The sequence below is a fragment of the Hemicordylus capensis genome, chromosome 4 (genome assembly GCF_027244095.1).
Source record: "Hemicordylus capensis ecotype Gifberg chromosome 4, rHemCap1.1.pri, whole genome shotgun sequence".
Classification (NCBI taxonomy): domain Eukaryota; kingdom Metazoa; phylum Chordata; class Lepidosauria; order Squamata; family Cordylidae; genus Hemicordylus; species Hemicordylus capensis.
Window position 1 is genome coordinate 152,641,910 of NC_069660.1, and position 22,292 is coordinate 152,664,201.

Sequence of the window (22,292 nt, forward strand, 5' to 3'; positions counted from 1 at the left end):
CTAGAACAGATGTGTTCTAATCACCCATCTTCTGCCCCATGTTTGCCCAGGCTGTTCCGACATGTTGCAGTGTGCTGAGGCTAGGGACACACAGGGGCATTCGTTCCTTTCCCCTCCTGCAGCTCTGCATGCACTGCTGCTGGCCCACATTTTCATTGGTCGACTCGGGGCTGCGGCATTGCCAGCACCAATTGACCAAGCTGCCACAGGTTTTCTTAGCACGGCAAGGGCAGGGCTAGCCACGTACCACCTAAGCCTTTTACATATATAGTTCTGTTGTTGAGAAGTTTATCCCAGTGGGAATCCTGTAGAGAGTGTTGGTGGTGGAGTCAGTAAGAAAAAGGGCGGGAAGGAGAAGGAGAAAATAGAGTTGTTTCTGAATAAACGTTTAGTTGAATCTACATAAGTTTTCTTTGTGTCTATGAGAGAAGCAGCTATAAAACACACCCATGGAAACAAAACAAAAAAAGATAAGCCACACAGCACCATGGAAAAGAGCATAGTAACTGGAATCAAACCACCTATACTTGCTTTGCATTGCTGGCAAAGGTCAAAAGAAAACCTAGCAAACAGAAAGGTGATTTCCAGCTCAGCCTTCTGCTGCTACAGTTCTCCAGTGATCCCAGTGGGATCAGCCTCCCCTTCTTTTTCTTACCATTTTACACTTGAAATGGCTGGATTTGAGGGAGAGCGCCTGGGGCAGGAGCCAGTGTGCTGGAATAATGAGAACAAGTCAGGCTGTGAGCCTGTGCTATCCTGCCTAAGCCTCTGTGCATTTCAGTCCTCTGTGCACACATCTGAGGGAGCATCCTTACTCTGTCACTTCTCCGTATTCTGTGCCTTTTATCTCCCCTCCCTCCTTTTCTATCAGCTCTTCTTTTCATGAGCTGCAGAGCTAAGAAGCCAGGCTCAGCAGCATGTTACCGAGGCTATTCTAGACAGATCACTGTGGTCAGGCTGGCTGCCCTTCAAGCTCTCCGATGTACCAAGAGGCCACAGACTCTGTCGTTCAGGGCCTCAGTGAGCCGTGCCCGTCCAGCACCTGCCAAACACAAGCAGCCTCTGCTGTGCAGACAGCTAAGAGACAGGTAAGAACTGGGCGCTTGCGGTTCTGGCAGGAAAACTGCCTCTTGTGGCCTTTGCTGTGGGTCTCTTGGTCCTAATTGATTAGGAGACCTAATCTCCTCAGCAATGGCTTTTGGGGTTTATGAGGGGGCATAGCGGAGCAGAGGAGAGAGGAGAGGCACACAATTTTCCCTCCCTTATTAACATCACTCTAGTGTTTTCCCCCTTGATCTGTTAATATGTAGATATGTTTGTCTGTGGCCTCTTCAGAATAACCGAAGGCAAATGAGATGGTGCTGCAATCTCTTCCACTCTCTCTCTCTCTCTCTCTCACCCCCCCCCCTTCCTCAGAGTTAAGAGTGCAACGCAAAATTATATTGCTTCTTGGGGAAGTATTTGTTGCAGTGAGGCTTTTCAAGAAAAAAGTGGGATATATTTACAGTACTAATAATGACAACGATTATGAGCTCTACTATCCACAGACACTAGGCCGCCTATCTAGCATTTTGGCAGTTTTATTCATATTATTTCTGAAAGACAGTTGCTTGCTACTTGAATCCCCCCCCCCCCCCGGCTTGGATTTTTGTTGCTCACACTATTGTGATAAGCGGCAGTGATTAGCACCATCCTAGATTTGGGTTATAGAAAACTGGAATAGAAGGCGAGCGGGTGCGGCGAATGAGGGTTCACCAAGGGACAGGGAAAAGGCTTGCAGATAACAAAGGGAGAGTATGAGGCTGCTTGGAGGGCTAGAGGGCGTTGGCTACAGCAGGCTGTGCCTTTTAAAAAGGCTTGGCTGTCAGGCAACTGCCATGTGTGGTGTGCGCATGCAAGAGTGCAAAAAGCAAGAAAGACACACAGCCCTTTAAAACAAATAAAGGGAAGAAAAGGCTTCAGATGAAGTGTTCTCTGTGCTAAAATCCCATGCCTGCCTTGCAACCAGAGTCTGTGTCTTTTACAGCTGCATGACAAGCAGAAATTCAGCAGGTAGAGCGTGTTCCATCATCTTAACCTGCATGCTGGGTAAGAATCCCAGTAGCATACAATTTCTGCTTGGTATACAGCTGTTAAAGGCACAAGAGCACTACTGTGTGGGGTAGGAAGGTTAGTGGCCCTACTCAGTCCCCTCCCCCACCACTCGAGAATCCTGCTGTTTAAAGAAAATCTTTCTGTACAAAGCCAGTTCACATATATGATAGCGTGACCAAGAAATAGAGCCTAGCGTGTGGCTATGCAGGTAAAGGGATGATTCAGCTCTGAATGGCTCCCAATAAGTTCTATAAGACAGTAAATAGGCCTACAGGTACTTCCTTTGTTGGCTCCTTGGTGGTTGAACATTTTATTTCACACACCTATACCCACACAGAAACACCATTACTTTCCTATGAAAAACAGCATTATGTGTTCAAGACACAATGTGTGTGTTGTGAGGGTGGGGATGGGGATGGGGTTATGATATGTTTGATATGGTCAAATGGCACCCCCATGTTAAGTTTCTCCCCTTCCTTCCTATCCAGTTAGTGATGACAAATTTGCCTTAAGTTGGCTTGATTCAGAATTGGGTTCATAAAACTGAGCAATTAAAAATAAATAAATCAGAATATAACTCAGTTTTCTTTTAGTCCAGTTCCAAAGCTGGACCCCATATTGATCCTGATGATGTCAGATCCTGTTTTGGGGTCCAAATGTCCCCTCTAACACTCTTGCGACCTGCCAGTCTTCACCCATTGCTCCTTTCCTCCAAGCCTTCCTGGTTGTGGTGGCAGGACAGTGTTGGCAGTCTTGGTGGCAGTGATGGGAAGTCATGCTGGATCACTTGAATGTGTCCTTCCACCCTGTTGCCTAGAATGCTGCCATGGCTTTGTTCTAGGCATAAGGAAATGTAGCTCTGTGAAGTGTCTTGAGTCCATACTACAGAAGTCCACTGCCCTAAAAATGACATTTCCCAGGGTTCTTTTGCCTGGGACAGAACATCTAGGGCACAAGGAGCATTGTGACATGGAGTTTCCAGGATTTTATTTATTATTTATTGTTATTTATTTTCACACTCATATCCTGCTCTTCCTCTGAGGAGCTCAGAGCAGTGTACCTGATTATTTTTATCCTCACATCAACCCTGTGAGATAGGTAAGGCTGAGAGGTACATGACTGGCCCAGAGTCACCCAGTGAGTTTCATGGTTGAATGGGGATTCAAACTCAGGTCTTCCTGGTCCTAGTCCAACACTCTAACCATTAAGTATGGACTAGTGTACCCCAGAGAACTATATTTCCTTGGTGTTTCAGACAGTCATGGCAGCATTCTAGATAACTGGGAATGAGAAAGGGAGGTCTCATACTTCCCCTCCAGGGAGATCTCCCTGAATCTGCAGCTGCCAGGTACGCAGGAAGGGAGGGGACCCCTGTGGCAGGAAGGACTGATGGTGCCAGGGAAGCTTTTTACTTTGTTTAACTTTGACTCAGCTTGAAAGTTGAAAGGGGGATAATGGAAAACTATTATTAGCCTTCCTTTCCCCCCAATATTTGGCACAATCAGTACCCTGTAGCAACCCATACTAATGAAACCCAGGTGCTTGGGTACTGGCAGTCTCGCTCTTGCTGCCTTCTGGTCCAGTGTTAGGATTTCCCTCCCTACCGGACAAATGGCCATCCTGCACAGCTGGTACAGGACTCGAAGGCAGCAAGAGAGCAGATGCAGATACCCAAGCAATTGGGCCTCATTTCCCATCCCTCCAGCTTAATATGGGCCACTACTGGCAGTACCTATATGTAGAATAACATCCAGTTTTCTGATGTCATTACACTATGTATGTATGTATTGGTTTATTTCGGCCCAAGGCCAGCATACATTACACTATGAGGCTGTTCTCAGGTACAGTCTAACCTGGGCCAGGGATGCCCAGGGTTAGGCTGCGGGTGAGAACTGCTGGGATCAGGCCCAATCCCGGTGGGACAGTGCCACCTAGCTCTGCTATTTACCCTGGCTGTTAGATGAGGTTAAGGGAGCAAGTGCTCTCTTACCCCCAGCTACTTGCTTGTGTGTGAGCACGGGATGTTTCCAGCCCACCTACATATAGAGATAGGCACCTAGAGCACCCCTCTCTTGGGGGGATCCCCCAATGCATCACATGTGTTGCGTGGTGCATGGTGGGATTCCGGGACAACGTCCCAGCCTCAGATCAATTCACTCTGCTCCCCACTGCATGGAGCAGGGCTGATCATGTGGGAGTGCTCTGTGCACTCCCACTGAGGACCGAACGGCCGTCTGGGGCGAAGGCAGGGTTTGGAAAGCCTTCCCTCTGCCTGCCCGCCCGCCTGGCAGGTCATGTGCATGGCCCCTATGTGTTTTTCTGCCCCATCAATCAATATGATGTGGAGTAGGGGTTAGGGAATGAGACAGCACAATGGTGCTGGGACGTGGGAAAAGACAACTGTCAATGATAATTCATAATCCCATTTGATTCTTTCCATCTGCAAAGGATTGTGGCTTTTTGCCTTCCTATACGTTGGGGGTTTAAGATACTCCTTCTGCTATACAACCCCCCTTCTAAGATCTTACAAATGTTTCACAACAAGCTTCCTTTTTCTTCTAAGGAGGTTGCCTCGACACTGCTGTATTGACAGCAGTAGCAACGAGGCTGAAAGCTGCAGGGAGAGGCCAATATTGTGCTGAACAGCTCAACCTCAGGCTAAATCTTTACACTGCAGTCTCTCTGTTCTGCTCACACTCTGTTGTTTACAAACATACACATCAATTCACTTATCCCCATGAAGCCTTGCCACCCTCCTTGATGGTGCATCCCTGAAAAGCAATTATCAAAGTGAAGTGCAATTGGGGGAAATGGGTGGTTTTGTTTTGTCTTGTCTTGTTTTGTTTACAATGTCTAGCTTTTCAGTTTGTCATCCAACTGCACTGCTTCTGCTTCTTGGATTTAGGGTGGGGAAGGTGTTAAGATTCTGGTTTTGCTGCCTGTGGAAATCAAGCAAGATGTCTCTGAGCATACAAAGAGAAGCCAGAAGCCATTTAGTAGCTGCAGGGATACATTCTGCTGCAGTACTCAGAGCTCAGAATCAGAGACATTTTTACCATTTGACAGAAAGCAAGATTTTAAAATATCATGTGTGTTCTTGCCCTGGAGTGCCCCTCTGTATAGAGTTGTATATTATATCTGCTACAATTTTGCACTTGCACCCCCAACTTAGGGGAAGTGACTCCTCTCCAGTTCACTGAAACAGAGTATTTCTAATGCAACCCATAGCTCAGTGATGGGGCATAGGTGGGTCCCTGGTCAGAAATTAATGGGGGGGGGCACTTTGAGGAGGAAGTCAGAAGCGGTGTTCCAAGGCCCCAACATACCCCTTCTCCCTGGTGACCTACTGGCAACCCCCCACAAACAAACCACTTTGACTCTGTCTTGTTGGCAGCTGGTGGTGGGCAGATGGTGTTCCTCAGGGAACCATATTTAGTCCTGTGTTGGACATTCCTCCTGTGTAGTTATGGGAAGCATGAGGTGCAGGTTGAAGGGGATGAAGCCAACAAAAGTGGTTCAAATTGAATCAGGTTCTATTTGAACTGGCCCAGTTCTACCAGTTTGAATTTGAACAGAACCAGCCTCAAAAAAGGATGGCTAATTGAAGTTCAAACCAAACTGGGCCCAGACTGTTACGGACTGGTTCGACCTGGTTTGACAGGCTATGCTTGTAAAGGGGAATCCAGTGAGGCAAAGAGGAACCCTGCCTTTAAAAAGCTTGTAAGGGTGGCTGGGGGCAGCGGCGAGAGGGCACCTTACTGGTGGTAGTACCAGTGGCTCCTCCTGGCACTCCCCCCAGTAGTGTAGTCCGTGTGGCAGCAGCACAGTTCCAGCCTCCATGCATGCGTGGAGGCCATTTGCTTGACCTCCAGACATGCGTGAAGGCTGGAACCGGGACACCACCACAAGGTCACACTGCTGGGGGGAGCACCAGGGTTTAGAGGAGCTGCCACCACTGCTGCCAGTGGTAAGGGGCCCTCTTGCCATCCACTGACTGCCCTTAGAGGCCTTTTAAAGGCAGGATTCCCTTTTGCTGATAAAGGGGAATCCTCATGGATTGCCCTTTGCAAACATAGCCCTTCGAACTGGGTCGACCCAGTTTGACCCAGTTCGACCCAGTTTGATCAAGCGGACCAAACCACTGGTCAGTTCAACTGAACCAGTTCACAGACCAGCGGTTCGGTTTGAATTTGGTTTGGATTTGAACTGAACCGCAAAAACCGGTTCTGTGCATACTCCTAGGGGACAATGGGCAATCCCAAGCTAGACACCTGACCAAGGAGTATCACTTTACTTTTTTCGGCCTATGGGCACCAGGAGGCTTCCTTGGCTAGTAAACCTACAATTCCCTCCATCAGCCAGAGCTGGGCGGTGATGAGCTGTACATGTTAAATCCCCACCCCACCCCAGTGTCCCTCAGATCATCAGTTCAGGACCTGCTATGTGCTTAGGTCCTAACATCTATGGATCTTCAGCTGATGAGCCCTAGCTTATGCTTTCATATATAAGGGTTTGATCTCTGGCACTGCACCTGAACATACCAATGAACTCCAAAATAGCTTCACGTGTCTTAGGGAAGAAAGGAGGAGTACAGACAGAGGAAGAACAGAATGGAGAGAAGAAGAACCAAACAGGAAAAAAACTTTGTTCATATTCAAAGGGGAGGGAGGCAGAGTATGAAAGGAGCCAGGACTGGATAAACGAAGACCCCACCCCCAAAAGAAAAAGAAAAACAGACTGCTGCCCCCCAAGTGTTCTGCTTTTCTGTGCAGCCTTGTTCCAGTGCATTCACTTTTTATTATTTGTGCATATGGTTGTTTACTAGGTCATGAGGAAATTACTTCAAAATGGTTTCTTAAAGAGATTTAAATTTTTTTGGATGCCGTTCAAATCTAATATCAAAATGACTGTTTTATCAAAAGCTATTAAATAGAAGCCAGACTCATAAAGTCTACTTAAAACACAGAAAGCACTGGGGCTATTTGAGCAGGAATTTTCCACAAACCTCTCTGTCTGCCTCAAAAGAGGCTTTCTAAAGTATTGGCCCTTCTGAAATGCAATTCTCTTTATTGTCCATTTAATCACATTTGCCACATTTGTGTCAACACATGAGTGTTGTTTTGTTCCTGCCTTAATTCAACCCTGACCTGGGAAAACAGAAAAGGGAAAATATTAGTCTGCAGTCATTCTTGAGCTTCCCAGTGAGTGATCTTCCTCATTAACAGCTTGCACTCAGAGAATCAAAAGAATAAAGTTTGTAGGCAAAATGACCCAACGGAACTTTTAAAATAAAAATAATTTTGCTTATTAAATGTTAAGAAGTTTACTGAAAAAACAGCAGTGCTATTGTTATATACCAGAACTACAGCCAGTGATTTGGATGATGGTTTTGAAGCAACATGGGAAATGCAGCTCCCATACCCAGATCTCCTGACCCTGGTCTCTCAGGCTTAGGGCCAAACTAGACATGACCATGGAAGATAGGAGGAGGAGTGGCACTGAAGATGGGGTAACTCTTTCCCTCTATCCTGTCTCCTCAATATAAGACCTCCCTCTAAAGCTGCTATTTGCCATGGTGTGGGCAGGGAGAACTCTTAAAATATCTGTACCTTTTCCTCTACTGCAACTAATTACAGCTTTGAAGTGGAGTGAGGTAAATTAAATCAGTGAAAACGGCATGGGAGAGGGCCAGAGTCAGGACAGCTGGGCAGCTGCTAAGGGTCAGGGCCTTCAGAAGGATCCACTGGTGATCCCTGAGACCTCCTATGCCCCCACAGGTGTCATGTGGTGATAGCAGAGTAAGTCTCTTGAGGCCCCTGAAACCTGGACCCAGCCCTGCATGGGAGGAAAGCATTACTCCACCTCACAGTGCAAGCAACCTTATTCTAAATGACCTCTAAGTAGTTGCTTTCAAGCACATCTTTAGTAGGGGTGAGCAGAACCGGTTCACTCACAAACCAAACTGCTGCAAACCAGCTGGTTCGAGCGGTTTGATCAAAAACCAGTTTGAGTTGGTTTTTGTGTGAACCGGCCCAGCCGATCGGTTCGCCTGAACTGGTTCGCTTTGGCATGGTTCCGAATCACGCCAAATGGTCCATGCACACCTCTAATCTTTAGTCAAGTATCTGGCCCTCACTAAGGCAACAAATGTGTATGTCTGGACTTCAGACTGCACTTCAGTGCAGACTGAAGCTCCTGCATACAGAAATTTCCTCCATACAGAAACCTAGCAGAGAGAAGAATTTTAGCCCAGCCGTTCTCGACATGCTAGTTTTCTGTGTATAAGACTTCCTCCCTCCTGCATGGTTCTCACTTGGCAGACTGAAGTCATACCACCCAGGCAAGTTTATTCAGTGAATTTATGCTTCAGCCAATAGTCCATTTTGCCTCATTCTTTTCTTCCCATAAACCATAACCCTCTTCAGATATCATTGTAAACGGCGTAGGACATGCTTACATGTGCCCAAAGTGGGTCACAAGTCCCACCCCAGCATGACCCCCCCCCTTGCTGTACTGCTCACAGGTAGAGTGCCACTTGTCTGAAGAGGTGGATGCCACATCTGTGATAGTGGGTGTTCCCATGATTGAGAGGCTGAGGCGGGGCAGGGGCCATTGGGAAGGCAAGGCATCCAGGGCCTTGGAGGGCCAAGTGGACAGAGGCAGGGCTGGCAGAAACTGCACCAAGCCCCCACCTGGCCTGGGGAAGCAATGGTGTGAGTGGTGTGGCAGAGGGCTCCAGCAGAGAGGCTGATGCCTGCTCTGTCCACCTCACATCCCATCTTGTCTGCAGCCCTCCTGCCCGTCCAATCCTCATGTGAACCAGCTCACTGCTGTTCGATATAATATACTTTATCGTTTGTACATAGCTTTGGGCATTTTTATGGGAAAGTAATGAACAGATTTTTTAAATAAATAAATACTCTATTGACAAATGCTGTAAGTCTTTCTTGGGAACTGACTTCTGTGTCTTGGCTACAATGTAGTGAGCACTGGAATTCTGGAAATTATTGGCTAGCAACCTGACTAAATTTACTCAAGGAAGTCCCACTGAAAATAAAAGGACAAGTTAGACATACTGAACTTATCCTTTTAATTTCAGTGGGACTTCCTTAAATACATTTAGGATGCCAGTAATTGTATTTTGGGAGCAACATGTTTTACAGCAGTTAATAATAATCTACTTTCAGAGCTGTAGAAAAACAAGCATTATTAAATTTATATTTTACAAATTCTTTACTGGGAGCACACCACTAATGTTCCCTCTAACAGGGATTCCCAGATGTTGTTGACTACAATTCCCACAATCCTCAGCCAAAGGTAATTGCAGCTGGGGATGCTGGGAGTTGAACAACATCTGGGAATCCCTCTTAGAGGGAACACTGCACACCACCAGACAGACCCAATGGAAGTGGCTAATTCAGTTAGCTTATTTACTCATATGGTAATCTTCTGTGTTCAGGAAAAAAACTCTATGTAAAGTGCATAAATTGGGCATCCTGAGAATCTCATATCTCATTTATTTTTTTAAAAGGCAAGTTTCTAGTGCCAATGGAGATGAACATAGGCTAGAGTGGGGGCTGCTCTGGAAACACAATATGAGTGCCTGCAATCCAAACACATTCTTCCTTTACAGAGTTGAACTCTGTAAACAAAGGCTGACATGCTGACTAGTGGTGTGGAGGTGCTGAAGCTCTTAGTAAACACAGGAACGTAAGAAGCTACTGTGTACCAAGTCAGATTATTGGTCCATTTAGCTCAGTATTGTCTACATTGACTGGCAGTGGCTCTCCAAGGTTTTGGGCCTGGAGATGCTGAGGAGTGAATGTGGGAGCTTCTGCATGTAGATGCTCCACCACTGAATTATGGCCCCCATTCCCTAAGGGGAGTATTTGACAGCAGTGAACACATATAATCACCCACCCAAATGCAAACCAGGAGACCCTGCTTAATAAATGAAGCAATTCCTGCTTGCTGATGCAAGACTAGCTCTCCTCCCACAAGAGGTGAGTCCAGAGTCCTGTTGAACAGATAGGGGACACAATGTATGCCAATCTCTTATTTCCCTGGAAGTGCTCTTTAACACACATAAAAGTGTCCCTGAAGGTTGCACAGACCTTAGGGATACATTTTCACATGCTAAAGAATGCTTCAGGGAGAAAGAGAGAGCGTAAAAGATCAACTTCCTCACCTGCTTAGTGGGATTCTGTATTACTAAATGCTGTGGGGCCCTTTGCATGTAGCACCCCTGCATCATTTGTCAGCATGTCAGCCAACATTTTCCAAGTATGAAGCAGGAGCCAGCCGTGCACTGTGCTGATTGGATGGCCTCCAGTGATGTCACCAAAAAGCTTCTTTCCTTCAGTTCCCAAGGTTTGCACTTTGAAGAAGTTTATTTTTAAATTAATAATAATAATAATAATAAAGTGACTGATTAATAGATAAATGCTTGAATGATGATGTGCACTAAAAAACAAAGCAAAACAGACAGCCCACCTGAAGCATGTCTCATTTCACTTGCAAACCTGGGAGGAATCTTTTACTTCCACAAGTGAAGCTTTTCACCGCTAGCGTTTCTTTCATATTGTGTCTGTCTTTATGCTAAGATTGCCAGTGTTCAAGTGCTACAGTATTCTCCATAGATCCTTGCCTTTTGTCACAATTAGCAGAAGCAGCATAAATCATGCAAAATAAGTAAGTTGATGCACATTTTCTCAATGTATGCAATAATTATATGATTCATAGCATTCAGATTTTTGCGGGGGCAGATAGGGTAATATTGGCTATGTATATAGCCCTGATCCTTTGTCAGACTTTGGAAGGTCACACTGTTGCAAAAGGCAAGGAGATGATGGGAGTGGATGAGGAATTGGCACAAAGAAGTAGGAGAGGAGCAGAAGAAGGCGAGTATGTCTGAGGGGTGAGAACCCATGTGGATGGTAAGCAGCACCTTGGCAAGGACTGAAGACTAGGAAAGGTGGAGGAAGCAACATCCAACAGGATGGACATTCCTACCTGGGAGCTTTTTACCCTTGGCAAACAGCAGTTGTGGGGAAGGGGAGAGGACTCTGAATTGGGGCTGGGGGGAGGTTGGGGTAAACCCCCCTACCTGCTGTTGTGTTCCTGATTTGCGGGGGTGGGGCTGATCTGGCTGCTTAAAAAAACATTAAATCCATGATTACTAACTATGGGCTTAACATAATGTGTAGTTTGGTCTTGATAGTCGTGAGATTTTTCTGCATTAAAGAAGAAAACAGTGACTCCCAGACAAAAGCCCAAGGCAACTAAAAATCGAACTAGATACTCTCTTAATTGTGTTCTAAAGAGGTGTGCTTAAACCCAGCTTCTTAAGAAGGAGGAGGGGCCTGGTTCATGTCAGCACTGTACAATGCAGAGAGGGAGGGGTTAACCCTTTTCTCTGGCACCATGGTCTGAAAATCACCCTCTGAAGCTGCTGTTTGTCCCCACAGTTAGCTGTTTGCAGGAACTGGCCACTTAAGAAGCTCTAAGCAATAGTTGCTGGTGAGTGGGGGGACAGGGGTGTAGCTATAATTGAGCTGATGGGTTCAAAGAACCCGGGGCCTCCAGCTCTTGAGGGCCCTCCAACTCTACCCCTCCCTATTTTCTTCATTATCTCCCTTACTCCGAGGGGCCGCTGGGGAGAGGGGTGAACATGGCCCCCTCTCCTGCCTGTGGGGGAGGGGGGATTTTGGTAGGAAAACAGCACAATGGGAAAGAATTAACCTCTCCACTGCAGTGCTGATCAGGATCCCTTCTGTAACTTTGAAACCCAGAAGAGGCCCTTTGGGGTTTAACTGCACCTCTTAAAAATGCAATTAAGCAGACTTGTGCTTTGACCTTCACCGTGACCAGGACCCCTTCCTGCAAGAATCCGGCAGGAGCACAGAAAAGCCAGGACCTTGCCATATCATCTTTCCCTGCTTTGAAAGAGGATATACAAAAAGCTATTATACATTTTCAGTTTCAGCTTTAGATAAACTACAGATCATCACTGGCTTATATATGGCTGGGAATGCTGTGCACTGAGCTGAAAAAAGATGAATTGTTTTCCTTCAGTAGTGCTGGGTGGCTGCAGATGTAGCTGCTTAAAGCAATGACAAACAGGGCTACCTCAAAGTATCTGTTTTAGTGTACACAACGTAGGTTATGATTATTCCTTTTGCCAAACTCTCTTCTGTTGGATTAACTCTGCACTACATAAACCATTTAAAGACCCTTCATCAGTTAGAAACGGAGAAAGCACAGCTGAGGCTCTTATTTCAGCCGGGATGGAGAGAGCAGATTTTTTTTTTTTTAAAAAGAAACCAAACTGCTGCTACTCTAGGATGTGAAAGAAGCAATTGCTTCTAAGTTGCAGCAAAAAGCAGATTTAATGTGGAGTGAAAGCAGAGATGGCATTTTTGGAGTGGCAAAGGCGATTTAATATTACCTTCACTGTCCTTACAACATAAACCCTTTTTCTGAGTCGCAGGGCAAGCAATAATAAATTGGTTCAGCAAGTATGAAAAAACCAGCTCCTTCTCTGAAGGTGACTGTATGAGGGCAGACTGTATTATGGTCAGTGCTGCTACGGATATGAAACGCAGCCCCAGCACCGTTCTTCCACAAGTAGGCAGTTGTGCAGCACTACTCCCATGAACTCCACTTGCACAACACCACTGGTGGGGACTACCTGCTATTTGTGCAGCTGATGGGCAACACTGGTGTTGCTTTGCACATCATGTCACCAATAAACCAGCTGAATACAAAAAGAGAGCAGCAAGACTTTCTCATCAGCCTCATCATTGCACATGCTGATATGGCTGTACCATCATCAAATGAGTTCACAAAGCAGGAGCAGAACTTGCTTTGCATCCTTGGGGTGGCGGGATGCTACTGTTGCCTTTATCCCTTAGAAATGTCTTTTATGGACTAGCTTGAACTCAGTAATTTACAGTCGCTCCAAACCCTTGGGAGTGCTTTTTGTGACGGCATACGCTTGAATGAGTTATCTGTACAACTTGATGGTAAAGGATCAGTAAAATCTCACGGTCCAAGAATCTTGCTACATTTTACTGGCTGGCCTAATAGCAAGTTGCATGGATGACTGGTTCACATAGAAGGCTTTTATGTGTATTCAGCCATGTCAATCACACCCAGAAGTTAACTTATGGATGCAAAATGTAGCAGCAGAGACTGAACCTGGTGGGATGTGGGTGACAAGATCTGCAGTGAGCTCTGAATATGTGCAGAAATTAGTATCCCCTTGTTTGACCATGGACCTACACTACTAGTTGCTACCATGGGCTGACTAGTGAGCTGAGTGCAAGGCCAAGTGAGCAGAGAAGTTTACCTGGGGTTCAAATCTTACTGAGCACCCAGGCCCAGTATACTGCTGTCAGGGACTCTAAGGTTTGCCCGGAGAACTGCAGGTGTTCAGACCTGAGAGTTCTTTGCAGACATAGAAGGGAATAGCAATGTGCAGCATCAGACCCTATCATGAGCCATAGCTCAGTGGCAGAGCATCTGCTTTGCATGTGGAAAATCCCAGGTTCAATCCCTGGGATCTCCAAGGTAGGGTTGGGAAAGACTCCTGCCTCAAACCCTGGAAAGCCACTGCCTGGCAACAGCCAGTGTAGACCATATTGAGGTAGATGCAGGTAGATGCAGAGATAGGATTCCACCCCCGAGGGCTTGGGTTCACTGAACACAATGGGACTAGGGGTGTGCAAACAGGTCCGAATGCAAACCGGCTCAACGTTGAACATGCCCAGTTTGAGAGATCGACGTTGAGCTGGTCATGACCCGGCCACGCAGAGGTCCATTGAGCATGTGCTGTGGCCTCCAAAATGGCCACCGCAACTACACAGAGGCCCAGAATGGGGGGCAACTGCCTGAACTAGGCCGTAAATGACACCAAGGGAGGCCAGAAGGTGGAGGGAGAACTTCCAGAGACACACACTCCTGCAGCTGCGGCAGCACCCCTGAAGGCGGTGAGTTGCAGTTAAAAATTTTTTTTTAAAGTAGAACCCCAAACTTGAACTGAACCATGGGTTGTTTGGGGGTACACAAAACTGAACATGCCTGGTCCGGTTCAGACTCAAACCGGTTTTGTGCACACCCCTAATTGGGACACTGCTAGCTCTGCACATGCTCCTCCTACCTAGCTGGAAAGGCCGGCTTGGTGCTTGCTTACTTTCCTTTGCTCCAAGTGACGGGTCGCACCTTGAAAGAACAAGCGTGCTCGCGCACCTGGCAAGTGCTTAGTTTGCCAGCTGGGTGCGAGGGGAGGACAAGGGGGGTGTTCTGAGGGAGGAGCAGGGGGGTGCTGTGATGGCCCCTGACCTTGGCAACCCAGGGACATTTATCCCCTCTTATCCAATGGTGGATATGCCACTGGCTAGTTGCACAAATGGTCAGACCCAGTATAAGGCAGCTTCCTTAAGTATGTGTCAATGCTGGCCATAGGCAGCCAAGTCAGAGCCAAACAAATACCGGTAGGATCAGGGGCCTGAGTTGCCAAGAGGTTCCAGGAACCAATTAATCAGAGGTTCAAGACAATATGCAAAACAGAGCTATCCAAAAGAGAATTCACTATTGGCCAGGGAGACATATATTGAAAGAAACAGCACACAGGCAGGAGGCAACCAAGACAGAATGGGGAAAATGCAGTCTGTAGCAGAGGCAGGAAAGCAATGAGCCAGATAGGCAAGGCTAAATTAGTAGTGAAAGCATTTATAGCTAGGCCACGTCACAGAGAACCTGTGTCCTGTCTGGAGAATGCAGCCATCCTGAAGTTTATTGTACTGGTCCTTGACTGTGCATCTTTAACTGAGTTCACCAGTATGGTTTTGTGAATTGGCCCTGGATATGAAGTTGTTGGGAACACTAAATCTAGAGAGATCTCCTTAGTGCAAGGGGCTGGATCTGACAGCTTTTAAAGCCCTTTTGAGCTCTAGAATTCATCTAGGTGAGGGAAAGGGAGTGGGGTTGGGAAGGAAGAGAAATGGAAACAGAGGTGTGTGCGTGAGCTGGCAGGAGATGTGGACTGATGATAGGAGTCAGGCCAGAGGAAGCATGAGGAGGTGTGATATAACACCAAGGAGGGATGTGTTGAGGTGGGGAGGAATTCACACATCTTTTTTTTTAAATGGCTGTGCATTTATCACACAATTGCACCCAATAAGAAACCTGCCTTTCCGTTTAATAGATGCAGTTTGACTTTCTGGCATTGGGTGCTCTTTAATTAAACTTGCCAATATTATTCTCCCCAATTCTTCTCCACCAGTTGTCTGCGTAGAGAGACCTGTGGATTTACCCTCCTATCCAAAACCTACCAAGGACTTATTCAAAACAACACAGTTGATTTTTTGTTCTAACAATTGGCCTGGCCTGACAGCCACATGGAATATTTACAGGGGCGGGGAAATCCTATATGAATGCTGCCTGCAAACAATTGCTACATGTTTATCGCATACCCCAAGCCGTGGATTACGTTAATTTAGGAGAAGCAAAGGGATTTGCCATCAGGTTAACAAGGAGGAGTAGAATGAAGGAGGATGCTCCCAAATGCTCCGATCAGGTGGGCACTTCTCAAATCCCACCAATGGGAACGTGTGAGAGCCGGCTCTGCAGTGTTAGCCGAACCTCAAGCCTGCTCAGTGAGACTGCTTTAGTGTGTACTGGATGTGACAAGCAGAGGGGATGAAAGCTTTCAGCTGAGCTGTTGCTTAGGGAAATTGGGGGAGGGAGAGACAGGGAGGTGTGTCTCTGTGTGTGGCTTCTGCCCCCACCCCTTAAGAGATTGCTCTATTCTCTCCATAGAGCCTCTCTGACCACACAATTGGCAAAGACCTCCAGAGCGCGAGGACAGGTCAAAGGCAGTGAGTATCTTTTCTTGGTCTCTGTGTTTGTCTCCTGGCTGTCTGAGTCTGAGATGCACAATCCATGTTTAATTTGTTTGCTCTCTTGTGTCTGTGTTTGTATTTGATGGACATTCGAAATGTGTTTATCCATATATATATATATATATATATATATATATATATATATATATATATATATATGTATGTATTTAAGAAGACATTTATCCCCCTCCCTGGATTTCATTTGTTGTTTTTCCCATAAAACAGCCCCTTCCAAATATATTAAATGGCATAGATGGCTGCACAATAACATCTTGCTCAAGTTGGGTGCCACAATAAGGGCAAACTCTTATCCACACCCCACCTTGCACTTCCCCTCTCCTCTCTGGACCCCAAATTTGCTTTCTACTTGTGCCAGTTCTGTTTATTACAAACTGGGGCAGAGGGATCTGTATGTGGAGACAAAGAGGTCAGAGAGGTGGTATCACCCAGGTGGCCTCCTGTACAGTTAAAGACTTCTCTGTTGCAAAGCCTCTTTGTGTCTGCTATTGTGAGCATAGTGGTGGAATGAGGAAGGCAGAGCAAAGAGGGCTGAGCAGTGCTATAGTTTGTTCCTATAGAAGCTGTGAGATCATTAACAGAGAACGCGTTCTGGAACCCAGGAGTGGTGGATGGAAGGGAGGGAGGCGATGGTTCACCTGTGCCGTAATCAACAGGAAGTGTTGTGGCGGAGATAAGGGGAAGGATGGAGATGGACTGTGGAGGGCAGTGGATTGTGGAAGGTCTCCAGAAATGAGGCCAAATGACATCTGGGCAAAAACTTTGAAGTGCTTGCAAATTTAACCTGCAGAGGACATTGTCTTTCCCCTGCCCCAGTGTGCACCACAAGGAAGGTCAAATTCTTGGTCAGCCACAGAAGTGTCTGTATGCAGGGAGGTGGGTGGGAGTAGAGAGCCCACTTTCTCCCAGAAAATTCTGGCCAGTGTGGAATCCAGGGAGGCAGGGTCATGTGCTGCAGCTTCGCGTGGGGGGTGGGGTGGGCTGAGACTAATGAGGAAATTCAAAGGGGCTTAGGAATTACAGGGATTGATTTCAGCTAGAATACAGCACAAGGCAGAGGGCTGGGATAGGGATTAAAAGAAATGCATTTGCGGGCATGTAATGCAATCCCTGTTCCATTAGTTAGAAGAGGTGTGTGTGTGTGTGTGTGTGTGTGTGTGTGTGTGTTTGTAACTTAATCAGCTTTTTAAATGGATGCCAGGATTGGCCAGTGGTAGCCTGCTTTGGAATTCTGAAGGCTTTCATGGCCATCTTCCTGCCTCTGCACTGCCAGTCTTTTCCGTCTTCCTTTTGTCTTCCTGCTAAAGTAGCCTCCTCTGAGATGTGAGGAAGGGAGGGCAGTCTTGCAGATGATTCCACTGGTGTAATGGTAAACAGAATATATAAATAATAACTGCATCCATGTATCTAACCATTCCATTTGATTCCATCCCTGCTCCCCCATTTATAACCACCAGCTTTGGCATTTATATAACAAATGACAAGGCTTCAAAGCACCCCACTGACATGATCTCAATAATCCTTACACAGCCCTGTAAGGTAGGCCAGTATTGTAACATTCATACTGTAGATGGGGAGAGGCTGATCTTGAAAGATTAGTGGCTTGTTGAAGGTCATCTAATGGGTTTGAAGCAGAGGCAAGTTGAATTGATGACTTTCCAGCTCTAGTCTTGGCCCCTACACTACATTGTCTCTTGCTATTATTATCCCCATATTGGTCTTGCAATCGTTTCAGCTTCAGAAGCCATCTTTAACTCAAGCCTAAAACATGGGACTCATTCGCTTTAACCTCCAACCCCCCCTCCCCCCGCACTGCCTCCATCACATAACCGTTACTGGGGTGGGGAGGGTGAGGGTGGGGAGGCAGGGTTGAACCTACTTTCCCCCCATACTGAAGTACTGGTCCATGAAAGTGCAACTTTAACTGAGTTCACCATTATGGTTTTGTGAATTGGCCCTGGATATGAAGTTGTTGGGAACACTTTAAATCTAGAGAGATCCCCTTAGAGCAAGGGGCTGGGTCTGACAACTGTTAAAAATCCTTTTGAGCTCTAGAATTCATCTAGGTGAGGGAAAGGGGGCGGGGTTGGGAAGGAAGAGAAATTGAAACAGAGGTATGTACTGCTTGGCTGGCTGGGAGATGTGGACTGATGATGGGAGTCAGGTGAGAGGAAGCATGAGGAGGTGTGATATAACACCAAGGAGGGAACTATTGAGGTGGGGAGGAATTCACACATCTTTTTTTGCTTTTACCTTCTCCCCCACCGCCAGATTATCATTCATGTCTTCTGTGTGGAGTGCGGCCCGTGCACCCACAAGATCTGTGCTGCTCTAAGCAATGCGGCCTCCAGATATCCCTCGTGTGGTGCGTTGAGGGATGGCTAGAGCACCTCCAGCCAGGTGCTCTAGGCACCCAACTCTGTGTCTGCTTGAGCTGCCTGAAGCCTGAGCACACACACAACCCCAGACCTGGATTAAAGGGCATGCTGGCACCCTTTTATCCAGGTAAGAGCCTGGGAGAAATCCCCAGGCTACCTGGGGAGGCAGCGCCAGGATTGGCTTTGATCCCGGTGCCTCACACAAGCAGCCCTACTCAGGTAGGGCTGCTGATGTGAACAGCCTCTTCCTCCCTCTGAGCGAAGGAAGGAATGGCTCCTGTGGCGTAAGAGTTGTATCCGTAGTGGAATATTGACAAATGCTGCTTGTTACACAGGGAGGCAAAAAGCTGCACCTGCTGAATTTCTAGACAGCTGTAAAATGTAAATGAGCTCTATGCTTTGCATCTGTCCCTCCCTCCCTTCCTTCCTTCCTTCCTGCCTGCCTTCCTTCCTTCTCTCTCTCTCAACAAAAAACAGAAACTATGATGGGGTGTCACCTATGATGGGGTGTCACCAATCAACTTGCTGCTCCTTACCTACCAAAGACTACATACATTAAAAAACACTCATGGCTTAAACCTGAAATAGGGATGTAACAACATAAGAGGAGCCCTACTAGATCAAGCCAAAGGTCCATCCAGTCTGGCATTCTGTTTCCAAGTGGCTGACCAGAGACCTCAAAGGATATGTTGTCCTTCCCTGTTACTTGCCCCCTAGCAACTGGAATTTAGTGGCATACTGCTGCTGAATATGGAGGTTCCATATAGCCATCATGACAGCCAGTGAGAGGCCTATCCTCCAGCATGATAACCCTCTTGAAAGCCATCTAAGCTATTAGTCATCACCATTTCCCAGACACCAAAAGGGACATGCCTTCTAACAGTAATAGGAGGTGTGTGTGTGTGTGTGTGTTTTATGCACACACTCACATACACTCATTTCCAGGGAGAATCAGCAGGGAGGAATGCTTATGCTTTCCCTACTGTTGTCTTCCCTGCAATTGCTTCCATTTTAGCTCACCTTTTCCTCAGCCAAGCTCAGAGACCTGAAGTAAGCCAAGCTAGGGAGAAAATGGTTGGGGGGGGGCACTTTTTCAGGGGAGAAAAGATGGAGGTGGTGGGTGTGGGTTAAGCACCTCTCCTGCTACCTGCCAATTCTCCTCTGCAAATGCCCCCTGAAACCCTACTTCCCTCTACTTTTGCCTTTTCTGATCCCAACATGGGTGGTGGGGAGGTCAAGTACCTCCATCTTGCCCAGAAATCCACCCCTCAAATTCCTCTTCCTTGTCCCTGCATGATCTTGCAAACACAGGGTTTGGGAAAGCACATTTGCAAGGTAACATGCATTTGTCTTCTTAGCCACTATGCTGCACTGCTTCCCATCATTTCCCCATTTGGCCGTTCTTCATTTCTTAAAGTTCACTGCTAATTTCCCTTAAACTGTCCTAGGTTGCAGCTGGCCAAAGTCCCCATCCACTGGCTTTACTCTTTTCTCCTTCCCTTGGCCTTGTGTAAGGTCTACCAAGATCTCCCTCCTAGGAACTTGCTGGCACATTCCACAAAGAGACCAGATTCACCAAGAATTGTGCTGCTTTGTGTGTGAGTGTGTCTCTCTGTCTGCATGAGAACATTTAAGCCTGTTGGAGCCAGCATTTACAGCCACTTGAAGTCCTGTTGTTTCATTTACAGACCAGTTTCAATGCCAGCTTTCCCATGGTGCCTGCCCAGCAACCTCAGCCTTGACATGAAAGGATGACAGGGGCACGAGAGTAGCTTGTCCTCCTTAATCAGTTCAGTCCTTATCCTTGACTACCACTGTTGCTGAAGGACATTGTGCTGTAACCGCTCAACAACTGCTTTTCCACTGGAGACTTGAAAGCTGGACCCTGACCACAGTGACAGGGGAGGGATAACAATTGCATTTCCTGCTAGGACCAAGCTTGAACAGCTACAAGAACACTCACCTATTGCTTCCAGGAGACAAGAGACTTCATTGGGTTGACAGTTGCCCTCCTTTTGCAAAGGATCCCTTGAGTGTAGGCTACAGAACATGACATTGTTACTCCTTCCCTAAAGCCTTGACTCCTGGAAACCATACTGGCCACCTTTACAAGCCAGCCTGGGAAGGGATGCCTGCAAGGCAACATTACTGATGCCACAGAGGTAACTGTTAGGGAATGAGTTATTTGAAATAAAATCTTTCTTGAATGCTTCTCTGCCCATCACACCAGTTCTTTTAGATGATCATCAGGCTGCCTGCCTAAGTACACGAACTTAGAAGCAATCCATGGGACTTAAAAGGCTGGATCAATACATTCAGTAGAATGAACTGGCTGTAGTGGACTATGAGTGGGAGAATCTTGTTTTTGAATGTTACCTATGTAAAAAAAACCAACAACCCACCCCCCAAACATCTCCCTGCAAGCAAAGAACTAGCACACCAGTGAGAAGTCTTCTAGCCTAGTCCACTCTCTGAGGTGCTACTTCACTATATGAATGGTGCTTTTAAAAATGATTCATTCTCCCCCCAACATTCTTATCACCTCATGATTCTATCACTTCATTCTGCTCAGGGGTGTAGCAAGGTTGTAGTGGGCCCAGAGACAAGATTTTAAAATGCCCCCCTCACTGAAGCTCAGCTCATGAAGTAAAGAAATCTTAAATGAGGCTGAATAGTGGTAACAAAAAGCATAGTAAATGCATATATATAACCTATGTGCCACAATAGAACATCATCCTAAATTATTTTTTTTAAAGGTTCTGCAAATTGTGGACGATGCAAGTCATTTAATGGTACTAGAGAAAGACATGCTGTTCTGGTAGCTCCAGGTTAACAAAATTGATGTGAGTTAACACTCACATCAATTTTGGAGGATGAATGCAACTGAAGGAAGCCTGGGCGGGTGCGTGGCTGGGGGAGTCAGTCATGTGACTTGCCTCTGGGGGGGCCCCCAAGGCAGTGGGCCCCCAGACAACTGTCTCCCCTTGCCCTATTATAGTTACGCCCCTGTTTCTGCTAAAAGTGCAGGTCCAGCCTTATTTCCAAGTAATGCAATTCTGGACAGGGGTGTGTCAAGCTCATTGCAATATACCTCTTCTTCCCTCATCTCATTCCTTTGACTTCCATGTCCCACATCCTCATCTCTGGTGTCCATCTTGGATGTTACCAACTGCATTTCACCCACAATGAGGTTCCACACATGCTGTGTTTTGCCGCAGTCTCTCTGTCTTCCATGTATTGCCATTCCTTCCTGCAGTCTCTTGATCTCAGACACCAGAGGAGTTTAGCTAGCATGGCATGTCATGTACCTGAATGGATTGATCTGTGAGTTTCTCATGGCGTTTGCTGAACCAGACCTTGTGAACAAGAATGGTAGATGAGTTGCTTTGTGTACGATACCAAAAGCATAAAACATGAAGATTCAACCCATGGGGTAAAACTATATGGGGATCTCCAATAATTTTCCACAACAGGAGCACGGCATTTTGCTTTTGATAACACTTGCACCAGTTAGGATCTTGATGGAATTTTGCCCATTGGCTTTGGGTAACATGTTCATACTTGGGTACTGTACAGCATTACTCTCAAAAAGCACATGCCTTACAACTGTACCTGTATAATAGATACAGTATCTGGATTGTTTGTTTTTGCAACATGTATAGGTTGCATCCACGCAGCAAATTGGGCTTGTGTGCCAAATTGATCTATTTGGCTGGCAAAATACAACTGGCCCTTCTTGGGAATTGCATTTCATGGTTTTGCTGCTCTGTACTGAATGTTGAAATAATGCAAATGTTTGTATCATTTTTCAGGACACTGTGCTTCAGCCAGAAAAGGACACAATTGCAATAGCTCTGTGTGGCTGCATAGTTTAATCAATTTAATTGATAATCCACTA

The 22,292-nt window shown here is 46.5% G+C and overlaps 1 protein-coding gene across 12 annotated transcripts in view; it reads left to right on the forward strand.

The window, feature by feature from the left end:
• Window positions 1-797: 797 nt before the first annotated feature.
• RGS8 (regulator of G protein signaling 8) overlaps window positions 798-22,292 on the forward strand; it is a 71,817-nt gene continuing 50,322 nt past the window's right edge. For 3 of the 12 annotated variants that reach the window (XM_053244998.1, XM_053245000.1, XM_053245004.1), the window contains exons 1-2: window positions 798-1,088; window positions 15,916-15,974. In XM_053244998.1, the coding sequence (XP_053100973.1) occupies window positions 883-1,088; window positions 15,916-15,974 (265 nt within the window). In that variant the 5' untranslated portion in view covers window positions 798-882. Of the gene's footprint in view, window positions 1,089-15,453; window positions 15,674-15,713; window positions 15,753-15,774; window positions 15,975-20,082; window positions 20,557-22,292 lie in introns of those variants that run through there. The other 9 variants (XM_053245009.1, XM_053245008.1, XM_053245005.1 and 6 more) reach the window with 9 other exon arrangements.